A 22,922-nucleotide genomic window follows, 5' to 3' on the forward strand; every position below is an offset into this window, starting at 1 on the left:
CATCTCCACCGTCGCAAAACTCCGACGACCAGACATGGCAGCTTCGTTAGTTCCCGATTGCAGCACTGGGTGGCACGCGTGTAGCACAGGGGGAGGAGGGGGAGGGCTGCTAGGCGCGTATACCTAGGTGGAAGCACAATTATGAATCTGCAACTAATTAAATGAAGGAAGCTTAGCACCCAAAGCTAAGCACCTATGCACTGGGGGACTTGGTTGCTAAGATATTTAATACACTTAGCACCTTATCTAAGCACCTTTGCATTGGAAGAGGTCTTAATAGTTGGGCAATTAAACGGGATTCTCAACACAGAGTGCTTATAATTATGGTTGGCTAATTAAATGTGAGATTCCCTATAGACATGCATATATGGCAGACGTGTTGCATGATGCTCTTGTGTCTGGAGAGGTTGTGAAACTTCGTGTGACGATGGATGATGTGTGCTGCCTCCGACGAGGATGAGAGCGAGCGAGCGACATGAGATATTTCAGCACGGCGCACAGAACTTGCACGACCGGCAGCGGCTCATCTGCGTGCACTCTACCTCGGTGGTGTGCCACCACTCGTGCTGCACTGACCCGATTCCACGAGGACTCAAGGGAAGGAAGGATAACTTCATCTCACATTAAACAGTGTTGCCGTCGTCGCTATGACCCGTGTCTGGGCTATAAAGGCACTAGATTGCAAGGATCTAGATGAAATTCAAATCAGATGGAAAAGTACGGTTGCATGCAGTTGTGGCATTACTCATCAATTGCTACTGCTAGTAGACCAAATGCAAGCCATAACACAAAGGATAAGAAAATGTACCGTGCAACTGAAAAAGAAGCGTTTACACGCAGCACCATCATTGAGTGTAAATGTTGTGGTGGAGGACGTCGACGTCGGGGAAGAACCCGTCGTTGGGAAACTCATCATCTGTAGCCACGGAGCAGAAGATCCAGCAGTCGCACGGAAGCGCTCTCCCAAAACCTGATTGCCTCTCTTCCGTGCAGAATCAGAAGAGACGGGGTTTCAGATGCCTATTGTCTCACTTCTCGGTGCACACTGAGATGAAAGATGGGAAAGCGGTAGGCGTCGCAGTGTTTTGGAACCAGGCAGTCGGGGCGAGGAATGACGTTGCGGGCGGCGGAGGAAGAGCATGCGTGTATGTGCCCTCTTCTTAAGCTCTTAGTGATGTGTGAAACAACCCATCTTATATGTTCGTCTCCCACACCATCCACTAGCGTGGTTTCACACCCCCAGCCCTTGTCATGCATGAATGTGTCATACAGCCCTCTTGATTTCCCCTAGGAATTATTGAAAATAATAATGGGCTAAAGCCCAATAATTCCAACACGATCTTCCCGAGACGGTAACTGAAACATATGATCATATGCTGTCTCCTACATCTACTGCCCTTCTCTTGCACCATTTAGTCGAACACGTCAAGAGCAAAGAGCAAATTTCACATCTCAGCAAAAAAAAACTAAGATCGACCATAGAATATGTAGAAGCATGGAAGAATGTGCACAACAATCTTGAATGCATTAATTTAAACCAATCAAGCCATGCATGCTCATCTCCTTTCTGAGAGTGGAGCAACTACTAGTCGTTCTTTCGAGGATTAGTGCGTGGTCGTGCAAAACTCCTAGACAGGCTTGCACCTCTTCCTTGTACATATTTGCGATTTTGTAAGAGAACTATTGTGTGTGTATGTTATGCACACTTACAAACATTAGCAATTCTTGAACATGTATAACCATAACAAAACATTATCCAGCATTTAATTTTAACTCAGTGAACACTATGACTCGACGCATTTTCATTCGCCTGCCCATACTTATTTTCATTCTAGGAGATTATAATTTCTCTCACTTTGATGGACAATACAGCATGATGGTTGTTGCGTTAATTTCGTCTTTGTCGAATTTTTGTATATTAATTCTTGACATAGTCCAATGTAGTAACAAATCATGTCGGCAACAAACTGTTGCATGTTGGGTTGCATGGATACTCGCAGTCAATCTCTTTTACTCCTTGGCTCCTTCCATGGTACCAATCTCCAACAACCTCTGCTATGGTCTGCTTCACAAATTGGTAATCAAAATATATCTATCCAAGCAACAACATGCATGGTGTTATAGATAATGTGATTTTTTTGGTGGATTATCGAACTTCCTACCTTATTTCCTAGCCTTGGGGAGATCGCTGAATTCCAAGAGAGGCCAAATATGGATTGACAGTGAGTGAAGCATGAATCGATGAACAATCCCCAGTCCTCCTTGTCTTCAACAACCTTCAAAGCATCCACCATCGTGTCCATGAATCCTGTTTATGTGGACGAGGAATATTTAATGTTCCAGGGAGCATAAAAGGCTTTGGTGTTGAATGAGAGAGGAAAGATAAAAGGTTTGTCAAGCTCAGCTAACCATCAAACACTTCAACTTGTGTGGAACAGCAGTTACTCATGTCATCCTTGCAACTCAACCACGACTTATCAGGATCTGATGGATCTGGTACAAGAACATTTCGTATCTATGGCGAAGAACCATCGATGAAATAGTGAGGGTTTTAAAAGAGAAGTGCGTATAAGAAGAAAAATATCCCCTCTCTATGAGAACAAAAAGAAGAAAATATCAATTACCTGCCATGAATCATATCCAGAGTTGAGAATGAACATAGGGGTGTTGATGCTCTTAATAAGCTCTGCGGAGAGAAAACACTAGGAGCAAGATTATGTTAGCTAACGAACTTACCCGCATAACCTAGTGACAGGCTAAGTATCGGAAGCAAATCAAGTTTTACACGGAAACTACCTGAGTTGGGTCCTTTTTGGCAAGACAGTCCTTGGGTAACACTTTTTGAACATTCTGAAATAAGTTTAGTAAAAAATAAAAGGAGGGCAAGAGACCTCAGTGCCATTTTAGTACAGAGTGGCATCAGTCCCATGGACAGAAAAATATTGGAGTGTAGTACAAATTCTTGCACAAGATTAACCACATGGAAAATAAAAGTTTTATTCTAGTAGTAGTCATGGTTTAGAGAAGTACAAGGACTACAAGATGACCAAAAGGCTTTTATTATAAAATAAGGCATGTCTTTTAAAGTTTGAAGCATGTCCGACAAATAACCTGGAGGTGAAGAAGTCCATCATAGTAAGAGCGAAAGGACCTTTCCCCTGATATATCCATTCTACCAAGAAAAAATTGATACATTAGGTCAGGTATATCATGCCAGTGATTCATATTTTATTTTCAAGGGTCTTACACGTCAAGAAAAAACCCAGCGTCTGCAAGGCATTTAACTGAATCCTCCCGAGGAAACCTTTCATTAAAATCATCGCAATGCAACATCGTGGCTAGACCACCAGCAGAACAGCCTGTAAGGAGGGCCTGAAATGTGTAGAAAAATGGTTGTTTCATTTCCCCATAGTGTCCGCAGCTGAATAAATTAAATATTTATTGCTGAAATTGCTGAACTGATATCTATGTACTAATATCCTTCTAAGAAATTATATGAATTTGATAAATTAAGTATGACCTTCGTAGCATTGGAGAGTCCTTTTTCCATGAGTTCATCAATAACTGCTTCATAGATGTGCAATCCTTTGAAGTAAAGGGTGGTTCCGTCCTACATCAGTACCAAGTAACATCACTTCGATGGACCAAAACAGCGATACACCAAGATTAAGAAAATTCACCTGTGCTTGACCTTCCGCATCACCAGAAAATGACGCCCCATCGCAATTCCGTACATAGACTTTGTTCCAGTTGTAAAAATCTAATAATACACTGATCAAAATTAGTGCAAGAATAATAAAACAAACAGAAAGTTGGAACTAATAGATATGGAGTGGTTATAGGAGAGAATCATTAGTAATTACCAGGATTCAGTTGCTGATCATTGTCAAGGATCCCAGCACCAGCAAACGGTATTGGTTTCATGAAGTTAGATGAACCGAACATGGACATTTTGCGATCGGAACATTCCTTTACTGTGCCGCACCAGCCTGCTCCCTGGGTTTTTTAATTTAAAGAATATATAGGTCATTGAAGTGGTTTTTAACCTCACATATTTGATTAGCCAATACAAACAGCATCGACTAGTTCCAAAACATGTGAGACCGAGCTGTGTCCCTACAAGGCATCTCCACTCTACACACTCTACAAAACGTGTCCATCTCATGATCGAGTAGGTCAATCAACTAAATGACCTCAACTAAAACAAAGATGTAGAGAGGCACATGCTTAATGACAAAAGAAATTAGGAGCTGGGTAGATTCCAGTTATCAAATCATTGTATGATTGGCAACATTAATTGGAAGATCATCTCATCTTCAATCTGATCTCTTTTTTTTGTTTTGCAGGCTAATTTGTGCGAGATATGGAAAAGAAAAACATGTATAGCAATGGAATGGAGTATAAGAAAATGGGTGAGTAATGGACGGATGATACGAGCTACGGACCTCTAGATGGATGAGCCAGCTGCTCGATCCTGTGCCGCCCAGACATGGTACTACGCCCTCGAGCAGGACGAGGGCGGCATGCCCCCGTGGGATCGTTTCCGAGAGCTGTGCCTTCTTCGTTTCGGGCCGCCGGTCCGCGGGAGCCGCTTGGCCGAGTTGGGCCGCTTACCGTTCACCTCCACGGTGCAGGACTTCGCCGACCGCTTCCAGGCCCTGGCGTGCCACGCGCCCGGTGTGACGGCCTTACAGCGGGCGGAGCTTTTCATCGGCGGCCTTCCCGACCACATCCGCGTGGATGTCGAGATGAAGGGGCCCCAAGACCTTCAGACGGCGATGTACTATGCCCGGGCGTTCGAGCAGCGCGCCCAGGCCTTAACGCGTCCATCCGCGCCACGTGGGGGCCGACAGCTTCCCCGGTCGTCTCCGGCAGCACCAGCGTCGTCCACAGCCGCCCCGGCACCCACCCCGGCACCGACGCGGCCATTCAGGAGCCTCACTCAGGCGGAACAGCTGGAATGCCGGCGCCTGGGCTTGTTTTTCAACTGTGATGCGCCCTATGCACCGGGCCATGTCTGTCCCCGCCTCTTCTACCTGGAGACGACAGACGAGACTGAGGAGGAGACACTGGAGGATGGCCTCGGCGCTCCAGCCCTTGTGGAGCCCACAGCGGCACCCGCGCCCGCCCCGGCCACCGCCCTCGTGGTGTCCCTACACGCGCTGGCCGGCATCCGTGATGACCGGACGATGCTCTTACCGGTCATGATCCGAGCGCCTGGTGGCCCTAGTGGATACAGGGTCCACGCATAACTTCCTGCCGGAGACCACCATGCGGCGCCTTGCATTACAGTGAACCGGCGGTGAGCAGTTGTGAGTCACAGTCGCTAATGGCGACCGTCTCCGCTGCCACGGGCTCGCCCGCGACGTGCCCATCACTATCGGCGACGAGCACTTCACCATCACCTGCGCCGGCATCGACTTGGGCTGCTTCGACTTCATCCTCGGCGTCGACTTCCTGCGCACTCTTGGTCCTATTCTATGGGATTTCGACGCGCTGACGATGACCTTCTGGCTGTTGGGTCGCCGCATTCGGTGGGACGGCATTGGGGGTGCCGCCCCAACCACTCCACTCCAGCTGGCCGCGACAACCGCCACGGCCGAGCACCCACTATTGGAGAGCCTCCTCCAGTAGCACGCGGACATCTTCACCAAGCCACAGGGGCTGCCGCCCGCCCGCACGTACGATCACCGTATACATCTTCTGCCATGCTCTGCGCCGGTGGCGGTACGGCCTTACCGCTACCCACAGTTGCAGAAGGATGAGTTGGAGCGGCAGTGTGCACTCATGCTCGCGGCAGGCATCATCCGGCTCTCCACTTCGCCATTCACCGCGCCGGTGCTTCTCGTCCGCAAGTCAGACGGCACATGGCGTTTCTGCATCGACTACCGTGCCCTAATGCTGTCACACTTAAGGACAAGTTCCCTATTCTGGTGGTCGACGAGCTCCTCGATGAGCTCCACGGGGCGCACTTCTTCACCAAACTTGACCTCTGGTCGGGGTACCACCAGGTGCGCATGCACCTGGATGACATCGCCAAGACGGCGTTTCGGACTCATCACGGCCACTTCGAGTTCTTGGTGATGCCCTTTGGCCTCACCAACGCCCCGGCGACCTTCCAGGCTTTGATGAACGACGTCCTCAGGCCCTACTTACGCCGGTTTGTGCTCGTTTTCTTTGATGATATTCTAATCTACAGTGCGTCTTGGGCCGAGCACCTCCAGCATGTCGCCATCGTCTTCAACGAGCCTCGAGCGCACCGCCTCCACCTTAAGCGCTCGAAGTGCTCGTTCGGGACGCCTTCAGTGGCCTACTTGGGCCACGTCATCTCGGCCGACGGGGTGGCTATGGACGCCGACAAGGTGGCAGCCGTCTCCACGTGGCCAACGCCTCACTCGCCGCGGGCTCTCCGCGGGTTCCTCGGCCTCGCCAGCTACTACCGGAAATTTATCCGGGAGTTCGGGCTTATCGCAGCGCCCCTCACGCGGTTGCTTCACCGCGACGCTTTCGCCTAGGACGACGAGGCGACGACGGTGTTCGAGGCCCTCAAGGGGGCCCTCACTATGGGCCCCGTCCTCCAGATGCCCGACTTCGACCGCCCGTTCGTGGTGGACTGTGACGCCTCGGGCGCAGGGTTCGGCGCCGTGCTTCATCAGGGCGATGGGCCCCTCGCCTTCTTCAGCCGGCCTTTCGCTCCGCGTCATCTTAAGCTGGCAGCATATGAGCGGGAGCTCATTGGCCTTGTCCAGGCCGTTCGTCATTGGCGGCCGTACTTCTGGGGACGGTCCTTCCAGATTCGCACCGACCACTACAGCCTGAAGTTTTTGCTGGACCAACGGCTGTCGACCGTGCCGCAGCACCAGTGGATCAGCAAGCTCTTCGGTTTCGACTTCTCCGTCGAGTATCGGCCGGGCCGCCTTAACACCGTGGCCGACGCGTTGTCCCGTCGCGACTCCGATCTCGCTTCCTCCACCAACGAGTCCGTCGTGGCGGCCCTGTGCATCCGCTCCGGGCCAACGTTCGGCCTCTTCGCCGACATTCGCCGTGCCACTGCGACGGCCGACGACGCCGTCCGTCTTCAGCAGCAGCTCATGGCCGGCGACCTGGAGGAGCCTTGGCGCTTCTCTGACGGACTGCTCCTACATGGGCGCCGGGTCTTTGTTCCGGCGCAAGATGATCTCTGTCACCAGGTGTTACAGCTCGCCCACTCGGCGGGTCATGAGGGTATGCAGAAAACCCTCCATCATCTTCACGCCGACTTCTACATCCCTGGCGATCGCGCCCTGGTCCGCGACTGGGTTCGGTCTTGTCAGACATGCCAGCGCAACAAGACAGAGACTCTCAGGCCGGTTGGGTTACTCCAGCCCTTGGAGGTGCCATCTCAGGTCTGGGCGGATATATCTATGGACTTCATTGATGGCCTTCCCAAGGTGGGCGGCAAGTCGGTCATCCTCACGGTGGTCGACCGCTTCTCCAAGTACGCCCACTTCATAGCACTCGCCATCCATACACGGCGGCGTCCGTGGCCCGGGCCTTCTTCGACGGCATCGTCCGTCTACACGGGTTCCCTGCTTCGATCGTCATTGATCGAGACCCCGTGTTCACGGGCCATGTATGGTGCGACCTCTTCAGGATGGCGGGTGTCCAACTCCGCCTAAGTACGGCGTTCCATCCTCAGACAGACGGTCAGTCCGAGGTGGTTAACAAGGTCATTGCCATGTATTTGCGTTGTGTGATAGGTGATCGACCTCGCGCTTGGGTGGACTGGCTCTCTTGGGCGGAGTACTGCTACAACATCTCTTATCACTCCGCCCTGCACGCTATGCCATTTGAGGTGGTCTATGGTCAACCACCCCCGCCTATACTTCCGGTGGATCCGGAGACAGCTCGGACGGAGGTTGCAGGTGACCTCATCCGCACTCGTGACGAGATGCCTGCTGAGGTTCGTCAGCGTCTCCTTCAGGCCTAGCAGCTGGCCAAGCACTACTACGACGATCATCATCGCGAGGCGGAGTTCGCGGTGGGTGATTGGGTCTGGCTGCGTCTTCTCCACCGCTCTACGCAGTCACTCGACCCGCGCGTGAAGCGCAAGCTCGGCCCTCGCTATGTTGGGCCCTTCCCTATCTTGGAGCGCATTGGGAAGGTGGCCTATCGTCTTCAGCTTCCAGCCCGCGCTCGCATCCACGACGTCTTCCATGTGGGGCTGCTCAAACCTTTCCGTGGCGAGCCACCGGCGGCTACACCGGCGCTTCCTCCCATCGCCAATGGTCGCATTCTTCCAGAGCCAGCAAAAGTATTGCAGGTGCAGCTCCGTCGTGGCGTCTGGTTCATCCTCGTTCAGTGGGCAGGCCTTCCGGAGGAGGAGGCTACTTGGGAGCAGCATGAAGAATTCCGCCAACACTATCCAGACTTTCAGCTCGAGGACGAGCTGTTTGCGCAGACGGGGAGAGATGTTATGACCGGTTTGGTCTATACCAGGAAGAGTCCCACCGGGCATTAGTATTAGGGGTTTGACCCACAAGTTATCTTAGGCAAGTTATCTTAGGCTAAAGTTATAAATACTAGTTGTAAGACATCGTTTGAGATCAGGCAATAAAGATATTATAATCTTCTGTTGCCCGGCTCCCTGAGGAGCCGGAACCCTAGCCGACAACAGCCAACCGCCGCCGCCCCTAACCCTAGCCGCGACGGCGCCCACTCGCCGGCCCACCCGCTCCAGCCCTCGTCCACCTCCACCTCATCCCTATAACCTGCGTAGCCACGCTGGTAGGAACCCTAGACCTACCATATTGATTAGCCAATACAAACAGCATCGATTAGTTCCAAAACATGTGAGACCGAGCTGTGTCCCTACAAGGCATCTCCACTCTACACACTCTACAAAACGTGGCCATCTCATGATCGAGTAGGTCAATCAACTAAATGACCTCAACTAAAACAAAGATGTAGAGAGGCACATGCTTAATGACAAAAGAAATTAGGAGCCGGGTCTCTATCTCGAAGTAGATTCCAGTTATCAAAACAATGTATGATTAGCAACAGTAATTGGAAGATCATCTCATCTTCAATCTGATCTCTTTTTTTGTTTTGCAGGCTAATTTGTGCGAGATATGGAAAAGAAAAACATGTATAGCAATGGAATGGAGTATAAGAAAATGGGTGAGTAATGGGCGGATGATATGAGCTACGGACCTGTAGATGGATGAGCCAGCTGCTGGATCCTGTGCCGGAGCCTCTCTGCAGGTGGTACCCCGCTGGGGTTCCGTCCAAACACACTGGATGACATCCAACGATTACAGTATCAACAAAACTAACAAATTTAACTCAAAATGGATGGATGGTTGGATGGACGCCGTCGTACCTGCTCCCTTCTCCCTGGCGCCGTCGACGAGGGTCAGCTCGACCTCGACTGGCTCCGGCGGCGAGAGGAATAGCCTTGTGCGGAGATGGACAAAGGCTGCCATCAACAGCACTATCAGAACGGCCGAAGCGACGGCGAGTCTCCGGGCAGAGTTTGCTGCGGAGCCATGCTGGCGCTCCTCCGGCTCCGGGTGGAGGAGAGGCTTGGTTGTCGCAGCCATAGCCGCGGTACGGTAGGCGAGGACTGTTTTGTCTGTGTCGTCAAGAATCAAGACATGTATAGTGAGCTGGTGCTGCATGATTATTTGCGCTGCTTCTTCTTAATCCGATGAAGTGAGTAAGTGACCGGTCGTCGACTCCACTTACTCCCTCCCTCCAACCGCTGGTTGGTTGCTTGCTTGCTTGGCGCCATATCTTCTTGTCTAAGCTCTACGGTTATAATATGCTCCAATGCTGTTTTTTTAATCCAGGATCAATCAATCAATCAGAATTAATGAAGCCAAGAGGAGCTATCAGCAGCATCATTGATGATTAACCTCTCGATACCATCCCTCCAGCACAACCCCAGCCCGCGAGCAAGGGGAACTGCCCCCGCTTCGGGCGACTCGGGCGGCGACTAGGGTTTCCCCGTCGTGCCGCCGCTCCCTCACCCTCCCTCCCTCGCCGCCACCTGAGAAAGCCGCCGGATCCGCTCGTGCGGCCGCCCGTGAAGGTGGCGGCGAGGCCTCGGTCGCTCCTTTCCTCGAGGAGGACCTCGGATCTGGGGCGGCGGCCCTTCTTGGCGAGGCGGCGGCGCCTTCTCGGCCGGCGTCGTTCGCGGGTGTGCTCTGGCCGGCGGCCTCGACCACGCGGGTGGTGAGACGACGGCGGGTGGCGGCAGCGGCGCGGGGGTCTTCCCCTCCTCGCCAGATCTGAAGGTGGCTCCTTTCCCCTGTCTTCCTCGTCCCCGCCGCTTCTCGCCTGCCTCCCTCCGAGCGTCCGTATGATGTGGGTGGGTGACCGGTGGTCTGGTTTTGGGCCGCGGGAAACCGCTGGTAGACGTGGCCGGCCTTGCAGCAATGACGTCCCCGACGCCGTCTCCTCCTTGGAGGTGCTGCAGAGGCCCTTCCCCTTTCCACCCCTGCTCCTCCTCCCGGGTGAAAGCCCAAAATCCAGCTTGGATTGGCCGGCGACGGCGCGCTGTGCGTCGTGTTCTTCCTTGGGGGCGCCGCCTGGGGAGGGTTGCGTGCAGGTGATGGGTTCAAGGTCGGAGCTTGGGTGGCCTGGGTGGTCCGGTGACGGCGGTGTCACGAGGTTCGGCATGGCTGTAGGCGCTCGGCTGCCTGGCAATGCTCCTCGGTGGCCTGTCGGTTCTCTTGATGCCCCTGCTGCCTTTCTTCAGTAGCTGCACCTGGTGGTTTTCCTGCAGCTCTCAGGCGTTCTAGTTGTGGCGATGCGGCAGTCGCGGAGTGCTCGAATGTTCAAGTGGTGATGTGCTGCGGCTGCTCCAGGTCCCGAAGCTGACACGTCCCCTGCTCTAGGGTGAGCGTCTCTCAAGTCCGCCGGGTACGCGCCTTGCGAGCCATGGCAAGAGCGAAGGGTCCCTCTGCGGCAAGAGAGACGGCGGATGTGTAGTGTCTTTCTACTTGGACGTTGGTCGGGCTCACTTACCACACTCTGTTGCAAGCAGGTCCTCGTCGAGCACATGTGTGCCTCATCCCTAGATGGCTGTTTGGCTATAGTCTTCGGCTAGGACAAGCTTCGAGCTTTGTTTTCCTATATTCTTTTTGTGCGTGTGCGACCCGTTGAGTTGTAAGCCTCCTAGAGTGTCCCCTTGTATCGTTTGGTCGTGGGGGTTTGTGTGTGTCTGTATTTCCTGAACGGTTGATGGCTTCGTTAATTCAAAGTCGGGCTCTCCGCGAGCCTTCGTTCTAAAAAAAATACCATCCCTCCAAAAAAAGGATTATTTAACCTCAACGTGGCAGCACATGTCCAAAGATCACAAATACTCCGTATCATCGATGATGTACAATTAATACTGGAGTAAAGAAATTGATTTTTCAAGGGAGTAAAGAAATTTATCTATCAGGGAAGTAAAGAAATTGATCTGTAGTAACTACCCGACCCAAACATTCTTACAGAGTACAAGGGACCAGTACAAACAGGAAAACGAAAAACAAGTGCATATCGTTTTGGCTGTACATAACTACCCGACCCAAACATTCTTAAAGAGGGTAAGACTATATTCAAAAGTCATGAAGTATCAAGTGAAGAGTATTACCTATATCATGTAAACTTCTCGACGGTCAACTCTACTCGCACAACTGCAACTTTTTCTCTCATGCTTGGGTATGTAGGCAGAACCGATATGGAGTCCTTTCTCATCTGGAAGCGGGTTGGTACTCGTGACACGACAACAGCTTTGGTCTATTCGTCATCTGCTCAAAAATTGAGTTTCCCTGGCAACCGTGCGCCACCATGGATGGTCTAAATTTGCAACTGAAACTTCGGTTATGCTTCTATACTGAAAACGGCAGAGAAACCTACTCTTGTTGTTGGAGGTGCATCGTAGTTGTTTGTCATATAAAGTGGGAATGTGAAGAACATCCATCTGCTTCATGCTTAATCGCACAACATGAAACCCCATTAGAAAATTGATCTTAGGACATTGGGAAACAAAAAATATATTCAGTCTAGCCTTTGTTAGGTCGATTGTACCACCTGAATCACCATTATGAAATCGTCCAAGTATATTAGGACCAAAAACGAAAATCTGGCCAGTTCGCTCGATCGTGCTCCAGGGATCTGTTTTGGCATTGGTAGATCAACATGCAAAAAAATGAGAGATATTACGGCATGAGTGCATGAGAGAGATGAAGGAGAGAAGTAACAATCCCAAGCAATGAAACGTGTTAGGGATTAGGAGAAGGATATATCTCACTCGCAAAAGTTTCTTACTTCTGATATTGGCGTCCGGCCGGGAGGATGGCAGGATAATCTATCCTTCGAGGAAGATGAGGAGATTGGCGAAAATATTTTGATAAGAGAGATTAGGGCATGAGTACATGAGAGAGCTGAATGAGAGAAGCAATGATCCCAAGCAATGGAACACATCAGGGATTAGGAGAAAGATGTATCTGGGGGCAAAAAAATCATACCTCTGCCATGGGTGCCCAGCTGGGAGGATGGCAAAACGATCTAATCCTCTGAGGAAGATATGGAGATTGGCGCTCGGCATCTAACGATGATCATCTTCGATCGATGGGCAGGAGCGGCGAAAGAAGGAGGTCTGCTAGTTTTTTTCCAGCCTATACATGCGTTTTCTTTTCGGAAATGTTAACGCCCACACGTGTGGGCATTTGCATCTCGCCCACACGCGTGGATTCGCGTCTGTTCATGAGCGCACGAATCTTGGCATGTTTCTAGTGCCACGTAGGACTGGCCTGATGTGTGGGCGTTCACCCGGTCGCTCACACGGCTGTTTCACCACACAGGAGGGGCTGGTGTGTGGGCGTTCAGCAGTTCGCGCCACACGCCACTTTGCACGCACACACAAGGGTTAGTGTGTGTTGGAGTTGTGTCGAATATTGTGTACAAGGTAGGTTACAGTTGGATTTGTAGTTGTATTGTGTTTATATAGAATGTGGAGTCGTGTCCAAGTAGGACACTAGTATCATAGGCCTCTCTTATCTAGCGGGGGTAGACACACGATGTAACTTATGCCAACATAATAGCACAGGCGCGCAAGGGGGAGCCGGCGGCATGTGCCAGCGCCCGGATGGCCGGTGTGCGGTATTGTGACGGTGTCACGGGGAGGAGCGTCCATAGTCAAGCCCCGGGGATGTAGCCACATCGGTGAACCTCGTTAATAAATCTCGGTGTCGTGCTCGTGTGATTGCTTGATCCTCGAATGATCGACGGTATGCCTCGGATTTATTCTAACAAGTGGTATCAGATTTAGGTCATTCGGAGGCTACGGATTGTATTAATCTAGAGGAAGGAACAGATGGATTCGTCGAATCGGTCGAACTCGGTCGCGGGCGGCGACCGAAGAGAAAACTGATGGGGCGGCGAGATGTCTGTTCGTGTAGGCAATCGGAATCAGCCAGGTGCTTGGAAGCAGATCGGATCGATCTCGATTGATCGATAGCGTGTAGCGTCTGCGGCAGCAAGGAGCAGCGCAAGGTAGCGACCCATACTTGGCGCGACCTAGGATGTCCTAGCGGGAGCTCGGCCAGGTGGGCTACGTCCCCAGGCAGTTTTGGACATCGGGTAGCACTAAGACAACAAGTTCACGTGGGGAGCTCCGTCCATGACGTGTGCCATTGTGCGTTGCTGCTGCCCAGAGTAGAAGCCAAGAGGCAGGCACGTGGAATCATCATGCTAGTATTTGGGCTGTTGTAGACATTGTCAGAGATTTGTTTGACGAAAAAAATACGGCACAGGGCTTAGTCAGATCGTGAAGCTATCATGGAAAAAAGAAATAAAAGAAGGGATCCAGAAGCTACGTACGTGTGGTTCACACGGGAAAGCTATGAGGGAATTTTTTCTTTGGTTTTCTTTGTCGGTACACATATGTGTATGGATGACAGTGGTCATGGTGACGACTTGAGAAGTCTGGAATGTGTCTGCAGTCGGATAAGTTCGGCTGGGTCGGACTAGGCAGTCTGACGGATCGACGCAAGTTGGTTGATACAAAAGACGGTGGTGGGATCGGCGACGACGATGTAGGAGCGTGATGCTGATGGTGACCAACTTCTGGGGCGTGGAAACACGTGGCGCAGGCCTGAGGGCTTGTGTGACTTCGACAAGACTATGGCGCGGGATTGATTCAAGACGGTGTACCTGAGAGCTTGAAGTCGACGGGGCGCGAGGGTGGACTGATCATCTACCATGGAGTCATGTTGAAGGTGGAGCTGGATTGAGGGGCTACGGTGTAAGGATCCAGAGAATCGAAGCCTATTCAGCGGATGGGAAAAGCGAGTGGCACGTAGTTCGGACTGGAGCCCAGTGGTCTGATGGAAGCGTGAAACTCGTCATCGGTCGGTGATGACCGGTGGTACTCTGCAGTGGGGGTTGAGTGGTGTGGTCTCGCGACCCTTGAGACTCGACCGGGACAGCGGAGGCTCGGCGCAGTAATAGCGGCGAGGCGTGCGGTGCGCACGGGGCATGGAGACAGGCCAGGGCTCTGGTGGTCATACATGTGGTGAGACAACTGCGAATTTGACTCGGGATGACTATAAGCAACGGTGAAATTTCTTCATGTTTCAGACAGGCGGTCAAAAAAGGAGCGGTGATGTTGAGTTCAGGTAACTCTTATGTATGACACCCAATATGTGAGTTGTTCACTTTCACACAGGTCAGTGATCGGTGTGTGATGGCGTTGACGGATACTCTGGAAGTTGGGAGCGCAAACTAGAGTAACAAGGAACTTAATTTTGCTCGAGTGTTGACTGTGGTCAAGAAAAGAAGGGACTACAAGTTGCAAGTGGAGTCGCATGGAGTCTTTGGAGTAGCAGCGGTGCTCATGGGATAAGCTCAAGTCCAATGTACATGGAAGTTTGACGCATGGACAAATTCAAGATGGTGGAGAATATTCGCCAAGGTGGAGTTTGTTGGAGTTGTGTCGAATATTGTGTACAAGGTAGGTTACAGTTGGACTTGTAGTTGTATTGTGTTTACATAGGATGTGGAGTCGTGTCCAAGTAGGACACTAGTATCCTAGGCCTCTCTTATCTAGCGGGGGTAGACACACGATGTAACCTATGCCAACATAATAGCACAGGCGCGCAAGGGGGAGCCGGCGGCATGTGCCGGCGTCCGGATGGCTGGTGTGCGGTATTGTGACGGTGTCACGGGGAGGAGCGCCCATAGTCAAGCCCCGGGGATGTAGCCACATCGGTGAACCTCGTTAACAAATCTCGGTGTCGTGCTCGTGTGATTGCTTGATCCTCGGATGATCGACGGTATGCCTCGGATTTATTCTAACAGTGTGTGGGCATTTGCCATCTCGCCCACACGCCTGTCTTCTCTTCCCCACCCAAGCTGTTAGTTGCCATGTGTTTTGCAGCGCACATGGCAATTGCCCCTAGTGTGCTTTATAAGCAGGTGGCAACTCTCTTTTTCACCCGAGTTGCCATGTGTTTTGCAGGGTCCACGGCAACTGCCTAGTGTGCACATAAGCAGATGGCAACTCTCTTTTACCGAGTTGCCATGTGTTTTTACATGGTACATGGCAACTGCCCTAACGTGCACGTAAGCAGATGGCAACTCTTCCTTTTTACATGGCAACTGCCCTAGCATGCTCGTGAGCACATGGCAACTCTCTCAACTGCCTAGTGTTAGTATGTGGCAACTCCTAAAGTTATGAAATCATGGCAACTACATTAGATCAGATCATACATGGCAACTGCAGTTGAGCAACCATGGCAACTGTAGTTGTCCGACATGGCAACCGTAGTTCAGTGACATGGCAACTGCAGTTAAACGAACATGGACGAGGGTCTGGACCATGGCAACTGCGGGCGCGCGGTGACCGTCACGCGTGGCGTGCGGAACCAGGAGGGTATGAGGCCTGACATACGGGCATGTGGGCGTTATCAACTTCACCCACACGCACGCGTGTGAAAGGGATCGGGAGGGGAAAAAAGAGGTGTGTGGGCATTACTTGTTTTGCCCACACGTAGGTGTGTGGGCTGTTCCTCTTATACACCACACAAAATGTGTGGGCGGGCTCCCTAATGCCCACACGTGTGACACTTATCGGCGTCCATTCTTTTACGGGTGTACATGAGTTTATTATAAGGAAGAAGAGGTATTCATGTGGGACACAACCTAAAGAGGAGTTCACGTGGGACACAACTTGTAAATGAGTTTTTTCATTGCACGGTGCCTGTATATGAGTTTGGTAAAAAAAAGGGAGTTCACGTGGGACAAAACGCAAGGACTTTCCGTGAGCTCATCCGATGGTTGTAGTTAATTACTAACATGAAGATTGGATGGACAACATATTATTAGTTGATGTTGGACGTGTCACATGGCTCTTTTAAGGGACATCCGGATCATATGCATTACGTATGTTTTCCTTTTATATTGACCGTAAATTCTATAATCCAACGTTGTAATTAATTTTAATGATGTGGATTAATGAGACGACTTGAAAGTTGCCTCCAATTAGTAAATATGAGATGAGATATAAGATAAGATAAGATATAAGATACAACATGCTACGGTTTTTCTTTTATGTTTGCCCAAACCACAAATAAATGTGAATTAAAATTTTGGAGAAACGTATATTTTTCAGAAATTTCCCATGCTAATTTAGTGCATGTACGGTAAATAATTTCAGATGTTCACACAGCGGAACTTTTCACTTGACGCTGTTGTCATTCAGTTGAGCATACTCTTTTCATGCTAAGTTTTCATTATTTTCACTATGATATCCAACATGTGCCCCTTCTTTCTTGAATCTTTCCATAGTAAATCTCGTTGCGATCCAGTGAAGTGTAGCAATAAATCATTACATCCACGGCAACTGTCTACTGCATGTTGGGTTGCATGGGTACTCGCAGTCAATCTCTTTCACTCTTTCGCTACATCCACATTGCCAATCTCCTACAGCCTCAGCAATTGTCTGAACAAAATAGTGAGAATGTAAGCAACACCGCGGTGAATCACATAATACAGAATCCTCACACTTTTTAGATGCGATTTTCGCCCTACCTTATCTCCAAGCCTAGGGGAGAATGGTGAATTCCAAGAGATGTCAGAGACCGTTTGGCAGTGAGTGAAGCATGAATCAATGAACAATCCCCATCCCTCTTTATCTTCGACAACCTTCAATGCATCCACCATCGCGTCCCTGAATCCTATCGATGCAGAAGCACATTATTTATTTGTTTCGAGCAACAAAGAAGGAAATATGAATGGATTGACTAGACAAGCTAACCGTTAAGGAATTCCATTTGCGTGGAATTGCAGTTCCGGATATTATGTTTGCAACACGACCACGAATTACCAGGAGCCAACGAATCCGGTATCAGAACATATCGTACCTATGGAAAAGAATCATGGATAAATCATTGAGAAACTTAAAAGAGAAGAAGAAGAAGAGGAAGAAAAGATTTCAAAATACCTGAAATGAATCGTATGCAGAGTTGAGAATAAACATTGGGCTGTGGATGCTCTTTATAAGCTCAGCGGGGAAGAAACACTAGGGGAAACAGAGTTACCACCGTAATATGATGACAGATGTAAGTGTGGGAATTAGAACGAGTTAGACAAGGGGAGCTACCTCTTTTGGCTTCTTTGTGGCAAGGCAGTCCTTGGGCAACACTTCTCTAATATTCTGCAATAAGTTTAGCAAAAACAATAGAGGGGAAAAGAACTCAATGCCATTTCGTACAAAGTGGCATCCATTACATGAAATTTTGCAATATTCTAGTCAGTGTTGGCACAAATTAACCACATGAAAAGAAAAACAGAGTTCTAAAAAGCTTGATCTAGTAGTCATATTTTACAGAAGTACACAAAGGATGAGGTGATCAGACGACAGCTAACCTGGAGCTGAACAACACCATCAAAGACAGACCAAAAGGTCCTTTCTCCAGATATATCCTTTCTGTATCAAACAAAAAGTGGTACTTCAGTAGTTCAGTTCACGTACCATGCTAGTGGATTACATTTACTACCAAGAGTCTTACACGTCAAGAAAAAACCCAGCATCGGCAAGGCATTTAACTGAAACCTCCTGAGGAAATTTTGCACTAAAATCATCGCAGTGTAGCATCGTGGCTAGACCACCAGCAGAGCAACCTGTAAGAAGAGACTGAAATGTGTAGAAAGATAAGTAATTTTTTTTCTTTTTCAGATTTTTCTTGTTCACATCTAATGTTTCGTCTAAAAACTATACGACGTATGACCTGGGTAGCATTGGCAAGTCCCCTTTCCATGACTTCATCAATAACTGCCTCATAGATGCGCAATCCTCTGAAGTGAAGTGTACTTCCATCCTGCATCCTCACCAACATAACATCACTTCAAGCAACCAAAATAGCGATATCGAAACAGGATTCAGAATAATCACCGGCGCTTGACCTTCCGCATCCCCAGAAAATGATCCCCCGTCGCAGTAGCGCACATACACTTTGTTCCAGTTGTAGAAATCTAATTGGAGATACACTAATATAAATTAGTGCAAGGACATATCAAAGAGGTAAAAATGAGACAAAAGCCTCACTTTATCCAACCAAACAGGAAGAGAGGCGATGTGAAATTATGAGCCATATGGAATGGAAGGGAGTGGTTTGTGGAGAGAAGCGTTGATGATTACCAGGATTCAATTGCTGATCGCTGCTGAGGATCCCAGCAAACAATATCGGTTTCATGAAGTTGGATGAACCGAGATCGGAATTGCTTCGGATGGAACAATCCTTGAGAGTGCTGCACCAGCCTCCTCCCTGGGTGTTTTTCAGTGGAAAAATATATATAGTTCAATCAACTAATTTCCCTGCCTTGAATCTACTTTGTACGTGAACAAAGGGAGTGAATATCAACATCATGTACAAGGGTATAAACAATACATGTGGTTACGCTTAGTTATGAACTAGAGGTTGGGACCGTCATTGCGGGCAGCTTGAGAGGAAGCTATGTACACCTCACCATCATGTCAAAATCTTAAAAAAAATATTCTCGCATCAGATGGACATCACAACCATCTTAAAAGAAAAAAAAGAAAAATGATAGAAAAAAACTTCTCTTGAAAAAAGTCTCCCTACCATTTAAAAAAACTCTAAAAAAAAAATTCTCACCGTGACCAACCAGCATGCGCCACATGGCGTAGCTGGTTGGCCACCATTCTAGCGCCTCTTAATGGGTTTAATAATATTGTAAGATGACGTCATCCTCGGTATGACTTTTTTGTTTTGCTGGTGGCTAAGGAAAGCATATATAGCAACGTATATAGAGAGTAGGAAAATGGGTGGGTGAGACTACCTACCTGTAGATGGATGAGCCAGTTGTTTGCGCCGGTGCCGGAGCCTCTCTGCAGGTGGTAGCCCGGCGGGGTCCCGTCCAAGCACACTGAACTCAAATTAATCCGAGATGAATGGACGGTAGAATCTAATATAGTGCGGCGACTGGAAGGCGGCGTACCTGCTCCCTTCTCCTGCGCACCGGCAAGGAGGGTCAGCGGGACCGTCTCCGGCGGCGGCGCGCAGAACATCATAGAAGGGTGAAGGCCGGCGGCGGAAGGCAGCAGCAGGAGCAGGACTGCCGCCGGGAGGCCCCATGCATGGCGGCAATCCCGCGCACGCCGGCGCTGCGCCGGGTCCGCGTGGAGGAGGAGCTGCTCGGCCTGGGCTGTCCCTGGCGCCATGGCAGTCAAGGGACAAGAGAATAAGAGAAGAATGGCCGCTGCTGCTTCTTCTTATGAAATATTGTTGCCCCATTCGTCGTTTTTTTCCCCGTCCCCCTTTGTAACTTGGCGGGCTGTTAGACAAATGCGCCAAATTTTCTTACATCCAAGATTAGATCAGCCAGATTGCAGCATCTACGTCATCCCCATTTACAAAAAGTACCTACAATTGCATTTCGTTCTTTTTTTTTTCTCCATTTTCCATTCTCAAGTTAGAGTGTTCACAACTGGATTTTTTTTAAAGGCAGTCCCTCCCGGTTCGCCCCCGCAGGCGACGGGAGGGAACCTTAGCCGCCTCCCAACGCCCCTCCTCCCGCTCCTCCCTTGCCTGCCGCCGCCAGAGGGCGTGACTGGGCGAAGCTCGGCCAGCAGCGGCGGCAGAGGGCTCTTTTGCCCCCTTGCGCGTGGATCCAATGCGGGCCGGGTTTGACGGGGCAAGGGCGTCGTGATGCGGAGGGTCGCGGCGGCGCGATCCGGCTTCCTAGCGGCTAAGTAGGAAGGCGGGTGACGCGGATGAGGCCTTCGTGGTGTGGCGTGCTGGATCTTGGCGGCGGCGGCGATCTGGCCCTGATCAAGCACCGCGCGGGCTGTGGACGGCGACGGCGGTCGGCTGGTGCTGCCTTGTGGGCAATAGTGGCCGACGGGGATGGTGGATCGGGGCTGCAGTGGCGGTCCTCGGTGTTCTGGCAGCTGTGTGCGTCTACTCGGCGAGGCACCACGCGGTTCCAGTCAGCTACTGGGTTGGGATGGCGCGACTGCCGATGAAAATCACGTCGACTTCAGTCTTGATGGACGATGGCGGCGTCATCGTCGTTGCAGGCAACTTCATCTCCCTCGGGCTGCTCCGGGGGGAAACCCTAGATCTAGGTCTTCCCGGATCGGACAATGATGGCATCTTCGATGTCATTCTCCCTCCTTGGGGCATCGTTTTGAAGCAAGTGCTGACTGGAAGGGCTCAGAGGCGGAGTGGGGTTTCATCTTCCGCATCGATGACGGTGGATCTCGGCGGCGTGGCTCAGTGGAGTCTCGGCTTCCGATGCGAGTTGCGGACTCGCGCAAGAGGATGACGCTATCTGGCTTGACGGTGGCGTCGACGACAGGCCTGGCAAGGTTGATGCGCTAGTTCATGTTATGAAGATGGATAGGTGGAAGATGGCGGTGGTCGCATCTGAGAGTGCGCCGGACCGGTGGGTGTCCCAGACCCGGCATTGTGGCTTGGTTGGGGCCTTTGGCTTTAGATAATACACATTGGTGCAAAGTCTGGCACCCCTTCGTTAAGTGGATAGGATTAGCGTCAGGTATTGCTGAGATGGTGGCTTCAGCCTTACTGATGTATTGCTTTATAAGGTCTTTATAAATAATTAATAAAATGGCTGTATGCATCGTCCAGATGCAGAGGTGGTCATCCTCCTTTAAAAAAACAACGGGAACCGGCGACGTTGTCGAGTACCCGCCGGTTTGCTAAGTGCATAATGTCTGACATATGGTAAAGGATAATGAAATCGAATGCGAAAAAACCCTTGGCAAAAGCCTAACAATCTCGGTAAAGACGTGCTTTGCTAAGTGTTGCCTGCACGGATTGAGATCCAGTGACTTGTTGTGGACAAGTCATCGGTGAATAGTACAGTGATTGGCCCCCTTCTCCAGACCGTCCGATCAAGGACGGATGAATCTGCATGAACAGTACTCGATCTACAGTGATCCGGTCTACAGGAAGGTCGTACACAGTACCCGGTCCACAGTGTTCGTCTACTGTGTCCACTGCATTGTTTCTGCTACAATAGTTAATCTAGGCTGTCCATCCTTCATCCAATGGTTGGCTGGCCGCCAGTCACGCCGTGACGGTTAGTCATTGGATCTATGTCCTGCCTGTACAACAGCAAAGACGTGCTTTGCCGCGTGTTCAGCTTTGCCGAGTTGGCATTCGTGGCAAACATTTTCTTTTTCTTTTTCTTTTTCTTCTTCTTTCTTTTCTTTTGTATATTGTTTGTTTCAAAAATTTTCCTTTTCTGCTATGTTCTTTTCCACGTTGATTTTTTTTTTTGCTTTCTTTCCCTCTCTCTATTTTACTTTATAGGCATTTAATGAATATAATTCAAATTTAAACTACAAGTGCATTAAAAAAATTGGTAAAATTAGGTTCAGAAATCATGTTTGTACTTTTAATCTACGTTTGCGCCTTTTCCAAGAAAGTAAAAGGAATTCCAAATATCCAGGTGTCAAGACTCGACCTCAAACATGAAGGTCATTATTTTTTTATTCCAAAAAGTGCATTGAAAGTCAGAGAAAACATGAAATTTAGTATGATGTCATTATATCACCCAATAGTCTATGGTGTTGCAAAAAAAAAAATGTGATGTACACCACCGCCTAGAAAGCTGCTCCCCGGCGCCATGACCGTCAAGGACAAGATGGTAAGCTGCTGCTTCTTGTAAAATAAGTATAAATATTGTTGCTCCGTTCCTCGTGTCCTCATTTCCTCATATTCCCTGTAAAATATTGCTGCTCGGCTGTTGCCGCCATGGCCGGCCGTCGCCGGCAAGAGAAATATATGGTTTGATTTCGGCTGCTATCGCTGCTTCTTGTAAAATATTGTTGCGGGTCAGGTCATGTGTCCTCTGCGCGTCGAGATCCACAACAATATTTCTTGAACGTTCGTCAGCTAACAATATTCTTGCATGATCTTGCATGATGGATACTCCTTCCGTTCCAAATTACTCGTCGCTGAAATGGATGTATCTATAACTAAAATACATCTAGATACATTTCTAAACGGATAGCACCATTTCGTGAGACAAGTAATTCGAAACGGAGGGAGTATATATCAAAAATTCAAGATCATATATACCAGACGGATAGCACCATCCCTATTTCTAAAAGGAGTACCTAATTGACAATATCTTCTGTTTTCTTCCCTCCTTTTTATATTCTCAGCCTACAATGTCAGGGAATTCTCCTTTCTGTTTCTCGAGACGAGAGCTATCTATGAATTGAAATTTGAAGCGGCCTTTGGTAAACTAAGAAAAACAACTCCGCTCCTTCTTTTCGAAACTCCACATGCCGGTTTGAAGCTTTAACTATGAATACAACAACAAAGCCTTTGAGTCTCAAACAAGTTGGTATAGGCTAGAGTTGAAACCTATAAGATCTCGAAACCAAGTCATAGTTA

The 22,922-nt window shown here is 49.7% G+C and overlaps 2 protein-coding genes across 2 annotated transcripts; both read right to left on the bottom strand.

Moving 5' to 3' along the window:
• Positions 1-1,866: 1,866 nt before the first annotated feature.
• Positions 1,867-9,596, bottom strand: LOC123072868 (pectin acetylesterase 5-like). Its single transcript, XM_044496540.1, has 12 exons — positions 9,362-9,596; positions 9,193-9,275; positions 3,864-3,996; positions 3,681-3,760; positions 3,521-3,610; positions 3,248-3,372; positions 3,112-3,172; positions 2,797-2,850; positions 2,625-2,702; positions 2,410-2,515; positions 2,163-2,308; positions 1,867-2,062 (listed from the first exon to the last, which is right to left on the bottom strand). Exons 1-12 carry the CDS (start codon positions 9,579-9,581, stop codon positions 1,952-1,954), a joined length of 1,287 nt encoding a protein of 428 aa, XP_044352475.1. The 5' UTR covers positions 9,582-9,596; the 3' UTR covers positions 1,867-1,951.
• Positions 9,597-16,811: 7,215 nt separating this feature from the next.
• Positions 16,812-19,714, bottom strand: LOC123072872 (pectin acetylesterase 5-like). Its single transcript, XM_044496541.1, has 12 exons — positions 19,492-19,714; positions 19,337-19,419; positions 18,671-18,797; positions 18,425-18,504; positions 18,261-18,350; positions 18,042-18,166; positions 17,899-17,959; positions 17,633-17,686; positions 17,474-17,551; positions 17,288-17,393; positions 17,062-17,207; positions 16,812-16,972 (listed from the first exon to the last, which is right to left on the bottom strand). Exons 1-12 carry the CDS (start codon positions 19,712-19,714, stop codon positions 16,859-16,861), a joined length of 1,287 nt encoding a protein of 428 aa, XP_044352476.1. The 3' UTR covers positions 16,812-16,858.
• Positions 19,715-22,922: the final 3,208 nt, after the last annotated feature.

The sequence above is a fragment of the Triticum aestivum genome, chromosome 3B, assembly GCF_018294505.1.
Source record: "Triticum aestivum cultivar Chinese Spring chromosome 3B, IWGSC CS RefSeq v2.1, whole genome shotgun sequence".
Taxonomy (NCBI): domain Eukaryota; kingdom Viridiplantae; phylum Streptophyta; class Magnoliopsida; order Poales; family Poaceae; genus Triticum; species Triticum aestivum.